At 50.7% G+C, this 17,305-nt stretch overlaps 1 protein-coding gene across 1 annotated transcript in view; it reads left to right on the top strand.

Moving 5' to 3' along the window:
• Positions 1–13,005: 13,005 nt before the first annotated feature.
• GPR50 (G protein-coupled receptor 50) overlaps positions 13,006–17,305 on the top strand; it is a 40,844-nt gene continuing 36,544 nt past the window's right edge. Inside the window, exon 1 of the mRNA XM_071757669.1 lies at positions 13,006–13,335. Within this exon, the coding sequence (XP_071613770.1) occupies positions 13,161–13,335 (175 nt within the window). The 5' untranslated portion in view covers positions 13,006–13,160. The remainder of the gene's footprint in view (positions 13,336–17,305) is intronic.

The following is a 17,305-nucleotide window of genomic DNA, read 5'->3' as shown; positions in this document are numbered from 1 at the left end:
TGTCACCACCTTCAAATCCTCAGTGGTACCTGGACCATCTCCTGCCAGGATGAAGGGACCCGCACAAGCCAGGATGGAGAGGCACAGGTAGGCATCCAGCCCATACAGGGAGAACTTTTCTTATTGCAGATCTTCTGGAGGATGAGGCCCTCACTGATCCCTTTGCTCTGCAAATAAATTGGATGGATCAAGATCACCGTGAGAAATATCCCCATCCTCAGCCAGAGAAAGATTTTCAGCATAAAAGGCTTTATATGACTCATAAGCTATAACATTTATTCCTGTACGTGAGGTAAATATTTTCCCCTCTGAATGCCTAAGCAATGCAATTTTGTTTGAAGCCTCCATTTGTTTAAGTCTGGAGATTACAATAATTCACCTGTTTTCCCTTCCCACCATTCCCCGAGCAGCAGCGTAAGCCAAGACAGAGCAACCTCAGCTCAGGATGTTTTGTCACTTGTCACCTCCCTCCCTCACACACACTCGGGTGAGCTTTGTCCCGGGGTTTGTGTGCAGGCACCTTCTGATCTCCAGCCCTTAGCAGATGGCCTCACCTTTTCCTTCTTAGAGGCAGAAATACAGCACACCTGAACACAGCCACTGCCAGGGCAGGCAGGGAAGAGAGACATAACTTAATTTAACTCCAGATAAATCATGATTTCACAGCAATCCGCCTGCCAGAGGCAGTTCAGAGTCCCATCTCCTTGGCACTATAGCAACACTTGTCATTCAGTGTCCCAAAGAGACCCGTTTGTGGCCAGAGATCAGAGATGACCGAGAAGGCTCCTGGAGCTGTAAACACCATCAATCTGGAGAAGCCTGAACCTGCCTGGCAGCCGGTGGTGGGTGAGGAGTTTTGAAGGCAACATTCACCTCTGCAACGAGTGGGACGTGTCCACGGGTCCTGTGGGTCCCCAGCCTTGTTGTGTGGGTCCCCAGCCTTGTTGTGTGGGTCCCCAGCCTTGAACCTCCCCTGGCTCTGTCGCCACGCAATGCCCCAGTGAACTGAGGGAGGTGACAGAAGCCTGGGTGCTTTCTGCTGAAGATTTTCACCACCACGAAGCTGTTCAGGGTGACAGGGCACCTCAGGCATGGCCTTGTCACTGCCCAAAGGTGTCTCGTGAGACAAGAGAGGGGTATGTGTGCTCAAAAAGGGCACGGCCAGGCCTCTGGCTGGGTGGCTGCATCGGACAACGTCAGCACTGGGTGCCCCCTCTCCACCACCACTGAGCCAGGCTTGTACTGGAGAGGGGGCAGATTGCAGCAGAGAAGTGTTGGAGTTTTAGGTTTATTTCCTCCAGGCAGAGACCTCAGCACAGGCAGAGGTCCCTGTCCCATGCTGGCACCCCAGGTTTAGGAGAACCCTCCCATGGCAGCGTGTTTGCAGCTCCGGTGCCTTGAGTTTCTTTGCATCCTTTTTGGTACCTCTGTGCCCTTGGCAGAGTCACTTCTGATTTTCAGCTGGTGACACATGAAATTTGAAGCAGCTGCTGCCTCTCTTGCCTCCTGCTCCCACCCAGGGCATCTCTGCTCCATCCCACTCCCCCAGCAGCTCCCAGCACTGCTCTCCAGGCTCCTGCCTGTCCTTGGGGACATGTCCATGTCCAAGCCTAAATTGGGTGCTAACATAAACAGACAACTTCTTTTTCTGTCTACCTCTTTCTTTCTTTTTCTAAAGGACAGTGATGGTTCTTTCTCTAAAGTGCAGTGATGGTTCTATTATTGTTACCAGTTATTTCTATTTCCATACCTCCAAGAGGCAGAGAACAGAGTCCCACTGGGTTAAATGCAGCACATGCATAAAAACAGTCTGGGTGCCAAACAACTTGCAAACTCCTTAACATAAGGAGTGTAAAATTAAGATTACTATAGCAACATCTTGCTCACATTGCACACAGATAGCATTTGTTGGTCTTTTTATATATATATATATATATATGTGTGTGTGTATATGTATATCTAACATACATATACAAACCCTAAATATTGCTGGCAACCTTTCCCATTGTTGAGTTTATATTTAATTTCAAGCTTCCTGTCTGTATCTTGGATCTGTGTTGCTCCTTAAGATTTGCACCCAGCTTTCCTTCAGCAAGCTTTGCCTTCTCCTGTGGGCTCTTTTCTGCTCTTTTCCAGGCTCCAGTCCCCTCCACCTGGGCAGAATGTCCCAGCCAGGAGCAGGGACAGACCTTGATGGGGATAGGGTTCATTTCATCTCCTGGGAGGCTTGTTTTGAACGTGTACATCCCTGTTCAACTTTGCAGCTGACTTAACATCTCTAAATCTGCTTTCCTCAGTCTGATTGCAGGAGGGCAGGCTGAGCCCCAGACATGGCAAATCCCGATTTTCTCATCTCTCAAGTGATTGGTTCAACTTGAAGTAAAATTTCCCATGAGTTATGAACCCCAGCTCTCACCTCTGCTCCATGACTGAATAAAACCTGGGCCCAGAGATGCCTGCAGGAAGGATGACAGAGCACACCCAGGAGCATGGAGCAGAGGGAAGGGCAGCGAGGATGGATGCTCCTTCAGTTCAGAGTTGCTACAACTCTCCAGGAAAGTGACAGAAATTCAAGCACAATCTTTGCTTTGTTGCAGAGCTGAGTGAAGTTCCTGATAAGGCAGAGTTTTAACACCACTGGATCTGAGGAGCTCTCTTTGCTTACCAGCCTACAATGGGGCAGGAGGGGAAAACGAGGCACCAAGCTGTGCCCAAGGGTGTTGCTCTCTGCCAGACACACCCGAGGGATTACCCCTTCCTCCTAAAAAGGGGGAGGAACTCGTTTGTAACAGCTCTGAGGCTGTGGAGTTGAAGGTGCACAGTCGAAGGGCTGGTGGGTTTGCTGTTTGGAGACCAGACTGCAATGGGGATCTGAGAACCAAAACTGCAAACGTCTGCTGGCAAGGCTGGATGGAGGAGCTGGAAAGCAGCCTGGCTTTGCCAGCTGCAGATTTCTGGTGCCTCTGACTTAGCAGCATTAAATATGAGAAAATAAATCATAGAGAGCTCTGCCTGCAGGGTCTAGAGGGAAAGCAAGGTAGGGAGGTTGAGGGGGGGATGAGCAAATCCCATTTCCCAATGGGTCTGGGGGGAAGGCAGAAGAGGAAAAGGGAAGAAGGAATTTTGTACAGCACAGACCAACTTACAAAGCCCACCCAGGCAAGCACAATGGCTTTTCTTCAGACAGAACTGCTCTGTGAGCAGGAATCAATACCCTTCTGCAGAGCCTGCAAAATTGCTGACAGATGTGAGTGTGCAGAGCTGATGCTGAGCAGGAGATTTCTGGATGGAGCTATTGAAGGTGGGCAGGATGGGAGCAAGCACAAGTGACTCTTCACATATATGCTGGAGGTTATAGACCTTCCAGTGAGATGCTGAAGGTACAGGGACAGATGAAGGCCAGACCAGGAATGTGGAAGGGGTTGAAGACCAGCAGAAGTGCAGGAGTGACAATTTATCAGAGGGCAGAGCAAGGTGAACATTGTAAGATGAGCACTCAACTTGTTTGCTGTCCACAATGGGCAGGGAAGTTGTCCCTTAACTGGACCAGCCCCAGACCAGAGCCAACCTATAGCCAGAAGAGACACAGCTACCTCCTTCCTGAAAGGAAGGAGCAAAGGCAAGCTCTGGGGGTCAGATGGGGCAATAAACCAAGTCTGGAGAAGCCAGGAAGAGCTGAGGAAACCACCTCTGAGACCACTGGTTAAGATGTGCATGGGCTTCCTCATTGTTTTCTGGAAGGTGACAGGGGTCTGTTTATGGTGCTCAGCTGAAATTTACCCATCCCAGATTTCCCTGTCAGCAGGGTGAGCATTGGTGCTGTGCATTGGAGTTCAACCTCAGCCCAGAGACCTGAGAAAACCTCACCCCTGAGAAGTCCTGCAGGGCTCTGTGGGTGTGCTGGAGACTGCTGAAATCAGGGCTTTTGGTGGGACTGGGGAACAATCCCTTTCCTGAAGGGGTGCTGAGGGATGCTCACTGCTGATATGTACCAAAGCAGTTGTGTGAGAGTGGCAATCTCTTCCTGGAGGGAAAAACTGTGGTGTAGGAGTCAACTGGCTCTGTTAACCCTGCTGCTGCAGATGGCTGGGGCAGGCAGGAGCCATGGGTGTTCCCATTCTCCATGACATAGAATCATAGAATCACAGAATGGGCTGGGTTGGAAGGGACCTCAGAGCTCATCAAGTCCAACCCTTGCTCCACTCCCCCCGTGGTTCCCAGCCCATGGCACTGAGTGCCACATCCAGGCTCTTTTGAAATATCTCCAGGGATGGAGAATCCACCCCTTCCCTGGGCAGCCCATTCCAATGCTTGATCAAGCCATGACACTGCCGTGCCAGCTCTGATCACCATCACCTCTCTGCTTTTCAGTGCACTTGACCTCAGTGTTTCCATCAGCTGTGTTTCCATCAGTTGTTTTTTCAGCAAGTCTGCACCAGGGCTGTTATCAGCCCCCGTGTACTCCTCTTTATGCTCTCACCCAGAAATTTGTGCAGGGCTCTCAAGCTCCCTGCTCCTAATCGACAGGAGAAAACAATCCACTTCACAAGAGGAAACATCTCCACTGGCTGGTGGGGCTGAGCAGGCTCTTTCCTGTAATGAGGATGGAGCAAAACAGGAGCATGGCTATAGCTGAGCCCCCATTACCTCTGGACCAGAGGTGCTGCTCGGGTGTAATTAAGAGCTTGGTCCCTGGGGTACAACATGTTCTATGATTCTATGATTCTGCTTGTGACCAGGCAGCTGGTGCTGAGTGCTTCTGAACCTTGCTTGGCTCAGGCTGCAGGAGGGTCTGCAACAGGACAGGAGGTCTCCTTGTGCTCTTTGCTAAGCCTGTTGCTGCTCCACCTGCAGAGGATGCAGAGCAATTTCAGCTGCTAATGGCAATGGGGTGATGGTGTCCAGAAAGTGGCACCAAATCTGAGTGACCCATAGTGACAGTGCAGCTGGGTGGGTAACCATGGGCCCAGCTGGGTTTGCCCAGCACCTTGCCAGGACTGGAAAAGCACTTAGTGTTGGGGAGTGGAGTGGGTGAGGGAGAAAACCTCGTGGGTGGGTGTGCACCCAGGTGAACCACCATGCCCCATCCCAGTTTGCATGGGGGGAGAAGGGAGGAGGGAGTCCCTGGAGCATCTTGGCAGGTTCTGTCTCCTACCATTGCCCCGTGGGAAGGCCAGGTGCCTGGTGAGTGATGTTAAATGTCTGAGGATCTGCACAAACTTCTGAGGCTGTCAGAGAAATGAGCAACAACCTCTGCTCGGGCAGTATCTGTGGAGCAGAGAGCTTTCACCCTGGGGCAGCCAGTCTTACCTCCTTGTAAGAGCTAGCTAACCCTTTTTACTGGTTTGGAAGCACAGCAGAGGATAAACTTAAGTTCTCTGCATACAGGCAGTGGTAAACTGGATGTTACCCTGGTGTGTCCAAGAGGTTGGGGGGCCTGATCCCCCCAGCTGACTCCTAACTGGGATAGACCCTGGGCTTGGGTCAGGGCAAGGAAGAAAGGAGAAAGAAATTGAGGTTTTCACTCTTAGAAAAATGGACTGGATGATGAATCTCAATGGGAAGAGTCTGAAGTGGAGGGGTTTTTATTCCTCCTGCCACCCCAGGAGGTCTTGGTGTAAGTGGGAAAGCTTTGCCCACCCTTGCTTGAGCACACGCTCCATGGGGATGGTGTGAGAAGGATGAGAAGCCCTTCTTTTGCTCGAGTTAAAGGCAGATCTTGAAAGCAAACAAGACCCCTGTCTGGAGGGACTGGTCTGTAATGAACCAGCTTTGCTTTGCTAGTTTTTCAGATTCACTGCTGACAAGCACTGAGCTACTATCACCTTGGGTAACTTCCCTGTGGCTGGGCAATCACTCAGCTCTTACACAGCTACTAAAGCACTTCAGATTCTTTAGGATTTGTTAGCCACAAAATCCATCAATTGAATTTTCCTGGCTTAATGGGGTGAACAGTTGTGGCTTCCTTGATTTTTTTTTTTTTCCCCAGCTTACCTCAACATACCTCACCAGCCTGATCATTTTTATGTATTTCTCTCAGTGTGAACATCACTTGTGCAGAGTCCCGTGCTACCTCTCAGCTGTCACCCAAGCAGCCCTGGCAGTTTGCATTTTGGTATTTTGGGGCAGGATTAGAGAAGGTCATAGAAAGAAAAACCACATTTCATCCTAGCACAGCACAGGATGCTGCCTGATGTGGCTGGTGGCAGGGGCTACCCTGGCACAACGTGTGTCCCCAGGGTCACAGAGCTGAGATCAAGCCACTGTGGATGCTGCAGGGAAGAGCTTGGGTTTCTCTGCACGTGTGGGAAGGGCTGGAGCTATTTGCTAGCAGAGGCTGTACAAATCCTTTGTCTCCCAGCTACTTCCATACAAATCATCCCACTCGTACGAGCCCTTTGGAAAGGACAATTTGATCACAACAAATTTTGACCTAAACATGTCCCAGCTGACAGCCCTGTGTGGTGGGTTTTAAACTTTTGCCATCACTTCCCTTGGAGAGACCAAGTGAATCTAGGTCACCCCCCTTACTTGTTTGCAATGAGGCTAATTCTGATTTCATTCATGTTTTGTCATCGTGTTTGAGATGGTGGGGGGGAAAAAAAAGGAAAGTCAGGCCCAAAGTCATTCTGTTCCATCCCTTCCCAGGGCAGAGGAAGTGGCTTGGTGTGAGTCCCAAGGCAACACTGATGGTGCCATTTAAAATTCAGGGTAGGAAAGGAAGACAAGGTTTCCCTCTTCCCCTTTTTTTATTTAGATTGCCTCACTTCAGCAGCTGAGCTGAATGAACAGGCCTGTGTCCCCAGCTTTTGGAGCAATTAACAAAAAAGTCTGTTCTGGGCAAGTGAGCTGTGTGCTCTGCGTGAGGCTGCTGCTCCAGGGACAAAGAGGGGAAGTGGCTGGACACGAGGTTATTAGTTTGTCTGGAGTTTCTGTGCAAGCAGGATGGCATAAATAGAGCCACTTGTTTGGTGATCTCTTCTGTGACGGCAGCTGAGGGCAAGCTGCTGTATTCATCTATTTACTGCTGAAGCAACCAGTGCTTTTTTTCCCAAGCCTGGGATTCTCTGAGGCTGTGCTGTTGCCTCTGCAGGGCAGAGCTGTGCAGCCCAAATAAGCAGGAAAAAAGGCTGGGAGAGAGGAACTGGTGCTGTGTGTATTTGGCTATAGATAATGGGGACTCCTCCTTTGGTGATGGGTTGGAAATAGCTCTGTCTTCTGGCCACGGGCTGGATTTGAGGGCAGGATTCAGGAGAGGGGAAAGGAGAATTAGAGAGAAGGAAAAAAAGGTGTTGGTCCTTATTTTGAAGATAAGGGTCATGATGCACGAAGGGGCTAAATGGCTTCTTTTAGCTGTGTTTAGCAGCTCAGGGAGTCTAAGACTGTGACCAGAAATTGTTGTCTGATGTCTAGAGCAGAGCCTTAAACAAGAAAACCAGACTGTGCTGGGAAGGGACGTGCAGAAGCTCTCTGACAGCTGAGCACCACGTCCTGGTGGGGCTAAACCAGAGCAAGCTGGAGGCAGGAGACACCTCTGACCCCTCCTCTGATCTTCTCAGAGTGGAGGAAACCCACTCTGCCCATCACTGTGTGCTCAGAGCTCCTCCGTGTCCCCTCCAGGCTGAGCTGTGTGGCAGCAGCCCACGTGGCAAATGATTTATTAGCCCCATTTCTGCATCTGCTTCTGTGTCCCTCCCAAAGGCCATTGCTTGGATCAACAGGCCCACTTGTCAAGGAATTACAGGTTTTACTGCCTGTCATTCTTGCTGGAAATATATATATGAGGACTCATCCAGGCTCATGGTGTGGTGGGAGGGTTTTGGCTTCATTCAGCATCTCTGTGCTGTGTGTGGGGAACAGAGCTTGTGCTCAGGGGGGACACAGCAGGGAGACAACAGAGTGTTTCTGCTTAGGGATCTCTGTGTGAGGAACCACTTCATGCTGCAGAATTGCCTTTTCTGCTCACTGGGAGTTATTTGCATCAAGAAAACCACTGACTTGCCCCACGGTCCTGCCTGGTGTCTGCTTTTGCAGGGCTGGAGTTACAGTTCACAGAAAACCTGGCTGCAGCCTGTCTGTAACTGAGATGTTCCCTGCAGAGTTCAGGGGAAGGTTTCCTGATGCCCTGGTTTTCTACATTCTTCTTAACTCATATCTCTTCCCTTCTTCAAAGCTAGACACCAGAACACCTTTGAATTAGCTGGAGTTTGAACTCTGAATTTCCCAGCCATAAATATTCCTTATCCAGTACTAACTTACCTGAGTCTGGGGTGCTCAGGGGGCTGCTAATTTATTTGGTAAGCACAAAGAATTCTGCAGGTCTGGCTAAAAGGAATGGGTATGTCCCTGTCACTAAGCAGGTTCAGTTAAAATGACAAGACAAACTGACCTTAAACATGCCAAATTCAGTGCAGGAGTATTTGTGGGGAGCAGTTGTTATCTTTGTATGTTTGACAAAGGTTAATTGTCTCTTTGACAAAATCAGTGTAGTAGTCAGCCTATCCCTGTGTAAGGGGGGGAAATCCTTCATTTATAAGCAATTCATTAAGTAGCATTAAAGCTGTCTCTGAAGACAAAATAATCTTTCTAAAGAGGACTCAAGGTACTGAGAAGGGAGATTAATGCCTCAGCTAGTTTTCAATTATGCAAGCTTTCATTTATTGGAGTATACCTGGATTAACTCTTATTAAGCCAGGTTCTTTGGTAGGTGGGGTTGGGAGGAAGGAGCTTCGTGCCTCTGGATGAGTCCTGTGCTCAGAGAGGGGTGAGAGATTCATTCTCTGCTTGTGCTGATGCCATGGGCACAAGGGGCATGGCAGGGGAGTGGCTGCCCCTCTAAGCCCCACTGTTAGCAAAACTATTTTGCATTTTTTGCAAAAGGTGTTTGAAAAGCATTGATGGGGCTTGGATGTTTTGCACTGACTGCATTCTGCTTGGTCTCTCTGTTTGGGGGGTGTGAGTAGTGAAGGGCCCTGGTTACTGACTCTAATTCTGGTGCCTTCTCCTCTGATCACGCTCATGGTCCTTACACAACCAAATGAGCCTCAGTTCTTCTACCACACTGTTTTATTTTCAGTGAGATTTACATTAGAGGTTCAGTAAAAAGTCATTTCAAAGGTCTTATTGATACCTCTATTTAATTTTTTTCCCCTTGCCACTGCTTCCTAGAAGGTTTGAAGTGGTGAAGAGTCCATTTAGCAGGAAAGTGGGAGGAAACAGCCTGAACATCATTCATCTAAATCACTCCACCAATGAAAATGCTTGCTTGCTACATCTATCATCATTTTTTCCAGGTGTCTTCTGAGAGATTAGTGCCTATAACTATGCAGCTGCACACTTGCCTGCTAGAGCTCTGCAGAGCTTCTCATCTAGGGCTGGTGCAGTCAGCCGTGGAAGATGACTTCTTTCTACAGGTATAAATGATCACAGAATTACAGAAAGGTTTGTGTTGGAAGAGAATCTAAAGATCACCTGGTTCAAACCCCCTTCATGGGCAGGGACACCTTCTACTAGATCAGGTTGCTCCAAGACCCATCCAACCTGGCCTTGAACACTTCCCAGGGATGGGGCATCCACAGCTTCTCTGGGCAACCTGTGCCAGTGTCTCATCACCTCACAGCAAAGACTTGTTTCCTAATATCAAAGCTAGATCTGCCTGCTTTTAGTTTGAAACTGTTCCCCTCATCCTATCACTTGATGCCCTTGTAAAAAGTCCCTCTCCAGCTTTCATGTAGCCCCTTCAGGTACTGGAAGGTGCTATTGGTCTCCTCAAGCCTTCTCTTCCCCAGCATGAACAACCCCAAATCTCCCAGCCTGGCTGCACAGGAGAGGGTCTTCAAATTATGCACCAAAAAACCTGGCCAGATGAAAAGCCATTTTTTGTGTTGTGACAGCTGTAACAGTTTCACAGCCTCTACCTGTCTCTACCTTGCACTGCTGTGCTAGCAAGATTTTTAAAAAGTGAATTAAAAATCTTAATTGGGCCACTTTGGTGCTTCCATCAGTGCTCTTGTCCCAGCCAGCACCAGCATAACAACCCCTTCCCTGCAGCTGCTGAAGGTCAGTGGGGTTCAGCAGAGTTTGCATTAATGCTCTTCCCTGTGGGACACCCCAGCTTGGTGCCCTTCACCACAGAAGGCAGCACCAGCAGGTTGAGTGTGAACAGGGGACAATTTTTCTGGGTGCAGGTTTGCTGGAGGTCTGGAAAGCCTCCAGAGCTGGGGGATGAGTGGCATCATTGCACAGATCTGTGAGCAAAAAGCCCAGAAAGGCAGCTTTTTCCCTTGACTTCAAAGGCTGTCTTCAGTAGTTTCAAACCCTATTTCTGACAGCGAGACCAAGAGGGGTGAATGCAAGGTTCAGTTCCTCTGAAGTCTTCTCTTAACCTGAAACACATCTGAGTGCATCAGACAAATGCTGCAAACAGCTGCCAGAGCAGAGGGGTTTGAAGGTGAGAGGTGCTGGGAGGATGTGTCCCTGTGAGCTCCTGTACTGCAGGTAGGTTCTGAACATGGATCAGCTGAAAGCCTGAATAAAATTTACACAGAGAGAAAGTATTTGTGAACTTATGCAGAACTCAGTGCAGAGTCAGCCAAGAAGCCCGAAGAAACCAAACTTCAAGCCCAAATCCTCTTTTTTGGCAATCTGAAAGTGCAGGATTTTGATCATTATCTTAAAAAAAAATTATTTTGCTTCGAAGTTGAGTACTTTCCAGTAATGGGGAAAAGGTAAAAAGGGGCTTAAGGCAGCTTGGCTTGGCCAAGGCCTGAGTGCAGATGAGGGGCTGGTTTTGACCCTGTGCTACCAGGCTGGGGCAGCCCCTGTTTGCTGCTTGCGTGCTGCTGCTGTGGAATAAACCATCCGAGTGTTTGCTTTTAGCTCTGTTACTGACTCACTCGACCAGGCAGCTGTAAAATCCCCAGTGCCTGTGTTATCTCAGACACTTTGACCTGCAGGCAGGGAAGTGTCTGTGGGTGAAAGCCATGGGGATGCCATGGGGAATGGGCAGCCTTGGCACACCCCTGCCCTCTCCTTTCCCCCACCCCAGGCCCTAACACAGGGTCACAGCCGATCTCCACAGCCCATGAAACCTATTTTAGGGGTTTATTTTCTAAAGAAAGCTGACGATTCGTGTGGTTGCTGTATTGAAGCCACAACCTCACCACAGGGCTTTGGTTTCTTCTTGCTCGTGGTGGGGTGGAGGGAAGCACAAAAGGTGCCTGGAAGGCTCAGTGCAAGGCTGGGCAGTGGGAGGTGGGAATCCCTGCTGAGCCCCCCCTGTTCCCGTGGCTGGGAAGTGAGCAAATGAGCTGCTGAAGTTAAAATTATTGCTGAGGCTTCTGCACTGCGTATGCCAGAATCAGTAAACAGCGTCAAGAGGAAAGTGAATGGGTTTGTTCTGGCATAATTAATTGAAAAATTTCTTGTGAAGCATGGGTTTGGCTCAAGGGTGGCTGGCTGGGACACACCGGGATGGGGGGGGGGGGGTGCTGGTGGCATGCAGGCTGCAGAGCCAAAGGGCAGAAGTTGCAGGGGGAAAAACAGGCAAAGGAAATGCCTGTGGCAGGGAAAATATGCAAAACTTCACCTTGTAATTTCTCCCTTCTTCGTACCCCTGGCCTAGGGAGCATTCTGCTTTCTGGAGGGGCTGAAGGGCAGTGAAGGTGTTCCCTGGTGGCTGCTTCTCTGGGGGATTCCTTGCCACAAAGCTTCGTGCTGGAGGAGGTTGCACAAACAGGAGCCACTGCATGTGTTGTCTTCATTGAGGCAGTTCCATCATCTGATGACCCCTCCCCACCCAAAGAAGGGAACGGGGAAAAAGAAAGGAGACCCGTGGGTTGCAGTTAAATCAGATTTAACAAAATAATAATAATAAAGAACTACTATTCGTCCCAATACTACTATGAAATACAGTTATATGTGAGTGTGCCCTCCCAGAAGTGAATGCCAGATATCAGCCACTGCCAGGACCAGCAAACAGCTCCAGCAAGAGCGTGATGGTTGCAGGAAACAGGGGAGGAGGTTTTGGGGGCAGAAATCCTACAGGGACAGCGGCTGTCGAGGAAGAGGCCCGTCCCCAGCAAACTTCCCAATTTATACTGAGAGGGACATTTGTTATATGGGATCCTTCTGTTGGCCAGCTTGGGACAGCTGCTTGGGTTTTGCTCCTCCTGGCTTGAGCACCTGGCCAGCTCAAAACTGGTAAAACTCAGCTCAAAACTTGATCACTATGGAAACCCACATACCACGGCTGGCCACTAACTAAACCAAAGGGTCTCATCACTTTGTTCTCCTAGAATCAGGTGCTACAGTCTTCTCAAAAATGGCAGTTTCCCTTAACAGAAAATTAGCTCTGTAAGTCTATCCCAGGAAAAGCAGGGCACTGCGACCTCTTTCTTGGGCAAAACCAAAAAGTCATAGATTTGTAGAATCATTTTGTTTGGAAAAGGCCCTTAAGATCATCAGCTCCAACCATTAACCCAGAACTGTAAACCAAGTCCCTCAGCACCACAGCTACACATCTTTTAAAATACCTCCAGGCTTGGTGACTGCACCGCTGCCCTGGGCAGTTCCAGGGCCTGACAACCCTTCCAGTGAAGACATTTTTCCCACCATCCAATCCAAACCTTCCCTGGCACAACTTGAGCCCAGTTCCTCTTGTCCTGTCACTTGTAACTTAAAGGCGAGCACAGCCCCCCCACCTCGTTACCTTCCAGGTATCCTTCCCCCGTGCCTCAGTTTCCCCTCAGCGCAGTTTCCACCAGCGCGGCGGCAGAGGAGGAGCCCAAAGCTCGATGGTGCGGGCGGGATGCGGGGTGCTGCCGACGTGCGGGGTAAGAATGTCGCGGGGACGCGGGTCCGGCCCACGGGGTTACGGCTCCCACCCGCGCCCCGGGACTCCCCGCCGCTCCCCGCCGCCGCCGCTTGGTGGCACCATGGCACCGGAGACCCGGGTGCGGGTGCCCCGCGCCGGTACCGGGGAGAACCCCCCCCGCCCCGCCCCGCCCCGGGCAGGGCGGTGGCACCGCCGGGGGAGGGGGCGGCGGGAGCCCCCCGGGCCGCCGCCGCCGCCGCCGCGGGGAGGAGCGCGGCTCGGCCCCCGTCCCGGGGGGCTGCGGCCGGGGCTCCTGCTCCTCCTCCCGCCCCAAGCAGAGGCGCGCATGGAGCGGCCGGGGAGCAACGGGAGCTGCCCGGGCTGCTGGCTGCAGGGGGGTCCGTCGGCGCGGGCCGCCACCGCCTTGGCCGCCGTGCTCATCTTCACCATCGTGGTGGACGTTCTGGGCAACGCGCTGGTCATCCTCTCGGTGCTGAGGAACAAGAAGCTCCGGAACGCCGGTGAGCGCGGGGCGGGCGTGGGGCGGGGGCGGGGGGCGGCGCGGCCCCGCTGCCAACTCCGAGCCGCCGCCGGCGGGCGGAGCGGAGCGGCCCCGCACCGAACCGGCACCGCACCGGCACCGCTCCGCTCCCTAGGGTAGGAGGGGGGGGTCGGCGAGCCGGAACCGGACTGCAGCCCCTCTCCGTAACACCGCAGCGGTGCCCCGGAGCCCCCGGGGAAGGGGTGGTCCCTGTCCGGTCTGCCAGAGCAGCACCGCTCGTCTCTGCGCCCCGGGGGTCTCGCCGCGGTTGCCTCCTCACTGTCCGGTCCGCCCGTCCTGCGGCTTCTGTTCTCCAACTTCTCGGAACTTGTGTCACCCAGAGGCAGCTGGGGAGCCCCAACTCAACGTCGCGATCCAGGTAAAGCCGCGGTCCCGCAGCCAGAACCGGGCTGAGAAGGAGCGAGGGAAACGGGAGCGGACTTGAACGGCACAAGAGGCAGAGACAGGTGCAGAGGAAACTGCTCGGGTGTTTTAACACGAGGCAGTTCTAGCGCCGAACTCTTGCTTTTATGTCCCAGCTTTGCGTGTGTTCTAGCGTTTTTCATCTTCAAGTTGCGGGGTTTTAGGTGACTGGCTGAAAGTGAAGTCAGCGTTTTTCTGTGCTTTTTTCCACGGCTAATTTGAAAGTCTGCTTTGAAGCCTTGTGTGCTGAACTCCCTAAGGAATTAATCTAGGAAAATTGTTAAGTTGGTATTGATATTAACCACCTTTAAGAAGGCTGTAATTTTTGAGGGTGTAAGCTGTGTAATTTTACCTAGGAAAATAGCAGTTAAAAATTGCTCTGGAAGGAGTTTCAGGTGGTCTGTGCAGTGCTGCTTAAAACTTACTGTAGTTTTGCTAAGGACTACACCACTATCTGCTTTTACAGAGGAAAGCATAACGTGACTGTTACTTTATAGCTTGTAAAATGGTTTTAACGAAATATTTCCAGTGGTTCTGATGTGTAAGGCAAGGTTGTAAGTGCTTTGGAGATGCTGATCTGTCTCTCTCAGTCATCGTTATATACAGAGTAACTCAGCTCAGTGAAAGTAGCTGATAGAACGGTCTCAACCCCCGGTGCCTTTAATGTTTGATTTTTTTTAATTAATGACAGTGCAGGAATGGCTATTGGCTTGTGCAGGCACTGACTGCAGTGACCTTGACCAGTGAGCTGCTCCCTGGTATGCAAAACATGGCCCGTAGTATCCACAAGTGAGGGACATGGTGTACAGGCTTTCTGAGAACTTGAATAAACTTGGGAAAAGGATTTTCCATTCTCTTCATCTTTGCTTTAAAATGTGAGCCCTGTGAGGTTATGATCAGTGGTTCTGGGAAAGAAAAATTGAGACACCCTTTCCTTCTCCCCAGGATAACTGATGGTGTATGGTATCAGGCTGGCTGGGCAATGAGCAGATTTGGAACTATTTAGCTGCTTTTATCACCTTTCAAATTGTTAATCACTGGGATGCGTTTCATGTCTTAAGGCTGCCCCTGCTGGGAGCCGAGTTAAAGTTCCTGAGGCTGTGAAAAAGAACAGCTTTCCCCTCAAATGACCATGGAGATATTTTCTGAGTCTCCAGCAGCAGCCTCTTGTCTGCTCTCTGTACAAGCCATTGGGATGTATGAGTAAAACCAACACAAGTGAAAGCTTTAACTGCCTGATTTGAGAGGAGGAGGCTCTCAGGCACAGAACTGCAGTGTGACCAGTGGGGAATTCCCTGTTCCACACTGCCAGGTGGTGGCAGGTGGTGAGAAACCCCTCTGGCTTTGTTGGCCTCCTGCTGTTCCTCCTTCAGTCAGCAGCCTGAGCTGGGGGAATGCCTTTGCCATGTCACTGCGGGGGTTCAGCAGTGGGAAAACGAGGTGGTGATGGGCTGAAGTTCAGTAAGGTGAAATGTCTAAGCAGCATCTAACTGTTGTAATCTCGTTTTGCTGGAAAGTTTCATGTGTGTTTAGGATGTTCAGACAATATCCTTCCTCTGTCTGTGATGGGAAGCAAGCTGCCTGCCTCCCTGGATGCAGAATGAGAAATCAGGAGGCTCAGCTCAGTTCATGCTCCTCCTGATGCCTGAGGAGCAACATGAATGAGCAGGGCTTGGCCAGAGCACAGTAGCCAGGATGGTGTTCTTTGGAAAAAGTTTCTCTGTTAATGTTCAAACCTCCCCTAAGCCAGTCCAATAAATAAAAAAGATACCCGTTAGGGATGTGTCAGCTCTTGCCAAATCCTGGAAGAGCCAAGCTCCCTAGCAGGGATGCTAGCTAGAGCCCAGCTACAAGGTCATCCAGCTGGAGCAAAAACTGCATTGCCAGGAAAAGCTGGATTCAGACACAGATGTGAAGCTTGCACTGCTTTAGTAGCTGCAGTGGGTGATCACTCTTTTGAAGGTGGAGTTTTTGGTCCATCCCTCTGGATTTCTCTGCATTACTTAGCACACTTCAGCACCTCTGTGCAGTCAGTGGGCAGAGGACGAGTGTGGCTGCCAAGCAGCATCTCACAACAGGTACCCTCACCCCTGTGGTCAGCTGCCTGGAGAACAGCAGCAGTGGCCTGGAGCCAAATGAGCCAAAGGAGGTGACTGATGCCTGTGGGCAGAGGAAATCCAGGTTCACAGAAAGCCCCAGCCTTCCTCCGTGGGGGACAGTTCACACCCACAGCCGGTTGTTCAGTCAGTCATCCTGGAGAACTGCTGCTGTTGAGCTTTTCAGCAGGACCATTTCCTACTTGGACACTCAGAGCTGTTTGTAGGGTCTGAGAGCTGCAGAGAAAACTCCAGACTTGGTCCTTAAGTTGACAGTGCAGGACATAAAATGGTTGAAGGTGAAGGGTGTGGAGAATTACTCTGCTCCTCTGGCAGGAGAGATGTCTGTGTGTCCTTGTCAGAGGCAAGGGAGATGCAGTGAACTTTTTAGGCAGCTGAAAGCCTTCACAAACCTGGCCACCCTGCTGCCCCTGCACTGGGGGAGTTTAAAAGCCTTTCCAAGAACAGTCACCCCGTTCCTCTTTCCCTCTGGGAAGGTGCAGTGTGTGTCAGGTGGGTGCTGATGTTGCCTGTGTTGGTACTGGGATGTGCTGGGTCTGCAGGTTTTGATCTCCATGCCTTGCCAGCTTCACAAAGTGTCACAATCTGCACTAAAACCAGGGAGTGGTTTCCAGCAGCCCACGCTTTGGGCAGAAGCTCTGGCAAAGCCCTCCTCCAGCTCTGCTGAGCTCACTGCAGACTGAAGCACCCAGCCCCAACCTCCCTTCCCTGGAACCCCCCCAGAGATGCACCTGCAGAGAGTGATTCCTCATGGGCCCTTTTCCCTGCTGGAAACATCCTCTTTCTGGAGAGCAGAACCCTCCAGGGGGGTGGGCAGGGCAGGGATAACTCTAATGGGGTGACAGGGCTCAGCTGGCTTTTCATCCTCTGGGGATCCGCTCTGCACTGGTGCCTGCACAGCCCTGGGGGGTTGTTCTTGGGGTCCCACAGTGGCCAAAATGTCAGTCACAGAGATGTCTGCGTGTGTTGTGTCTGCACAGTTACCTTTGTCAGCCAGATGTGTGTTCTGGGCAGAAATACCACATCAGTTTGACAGGCCCTCGGGCCAGAAAACTGCTGAGCAGCACTGGTTGTGTTTCCATCCCTGTAAACCCTCTGTCCTCTGCCTCTGCTGGGACCCCAGGCAGGGTCAGAAGGCCCTTTGCCTTCTGAAAATGCTGGCAAAATGCTCAGTTTTTGTTTGTTTGAGTCTTGTTTTATTGGTATTATTTATTTATTTATTGCTATTATTTATTTATTTATTGTTATTATTTATTTATTATTACTTATTGTAATTATTTATTTATTGTTATTATTTATTTGTTGTTGTAATTTATTTATTTATTGCTTTTATTTATTTATTTATTGTTATTTATGTATTTATTTGTTGTTTGGAGACCTCTGGAATTTTGTGGATGGCCTGCGATACGT

The sequence above is a fragment of the Heliangelus exortis genome, chromosome 14 (genome assembly GCF_036169615.1).
Source record: "Heliangelus exortis chromosome 14, bHelExo1.hap1, whole genome shotgun sequence".
Lineage (NCBI taxonomy): Eukaryota > Metazoa > Chordata > Aves > Apodiformes > Trochilidae > Heliangelus > Heliangelus exortis.
This window is presented reverse-complemented; position numbering and strand designations above follow the sequence as displayed.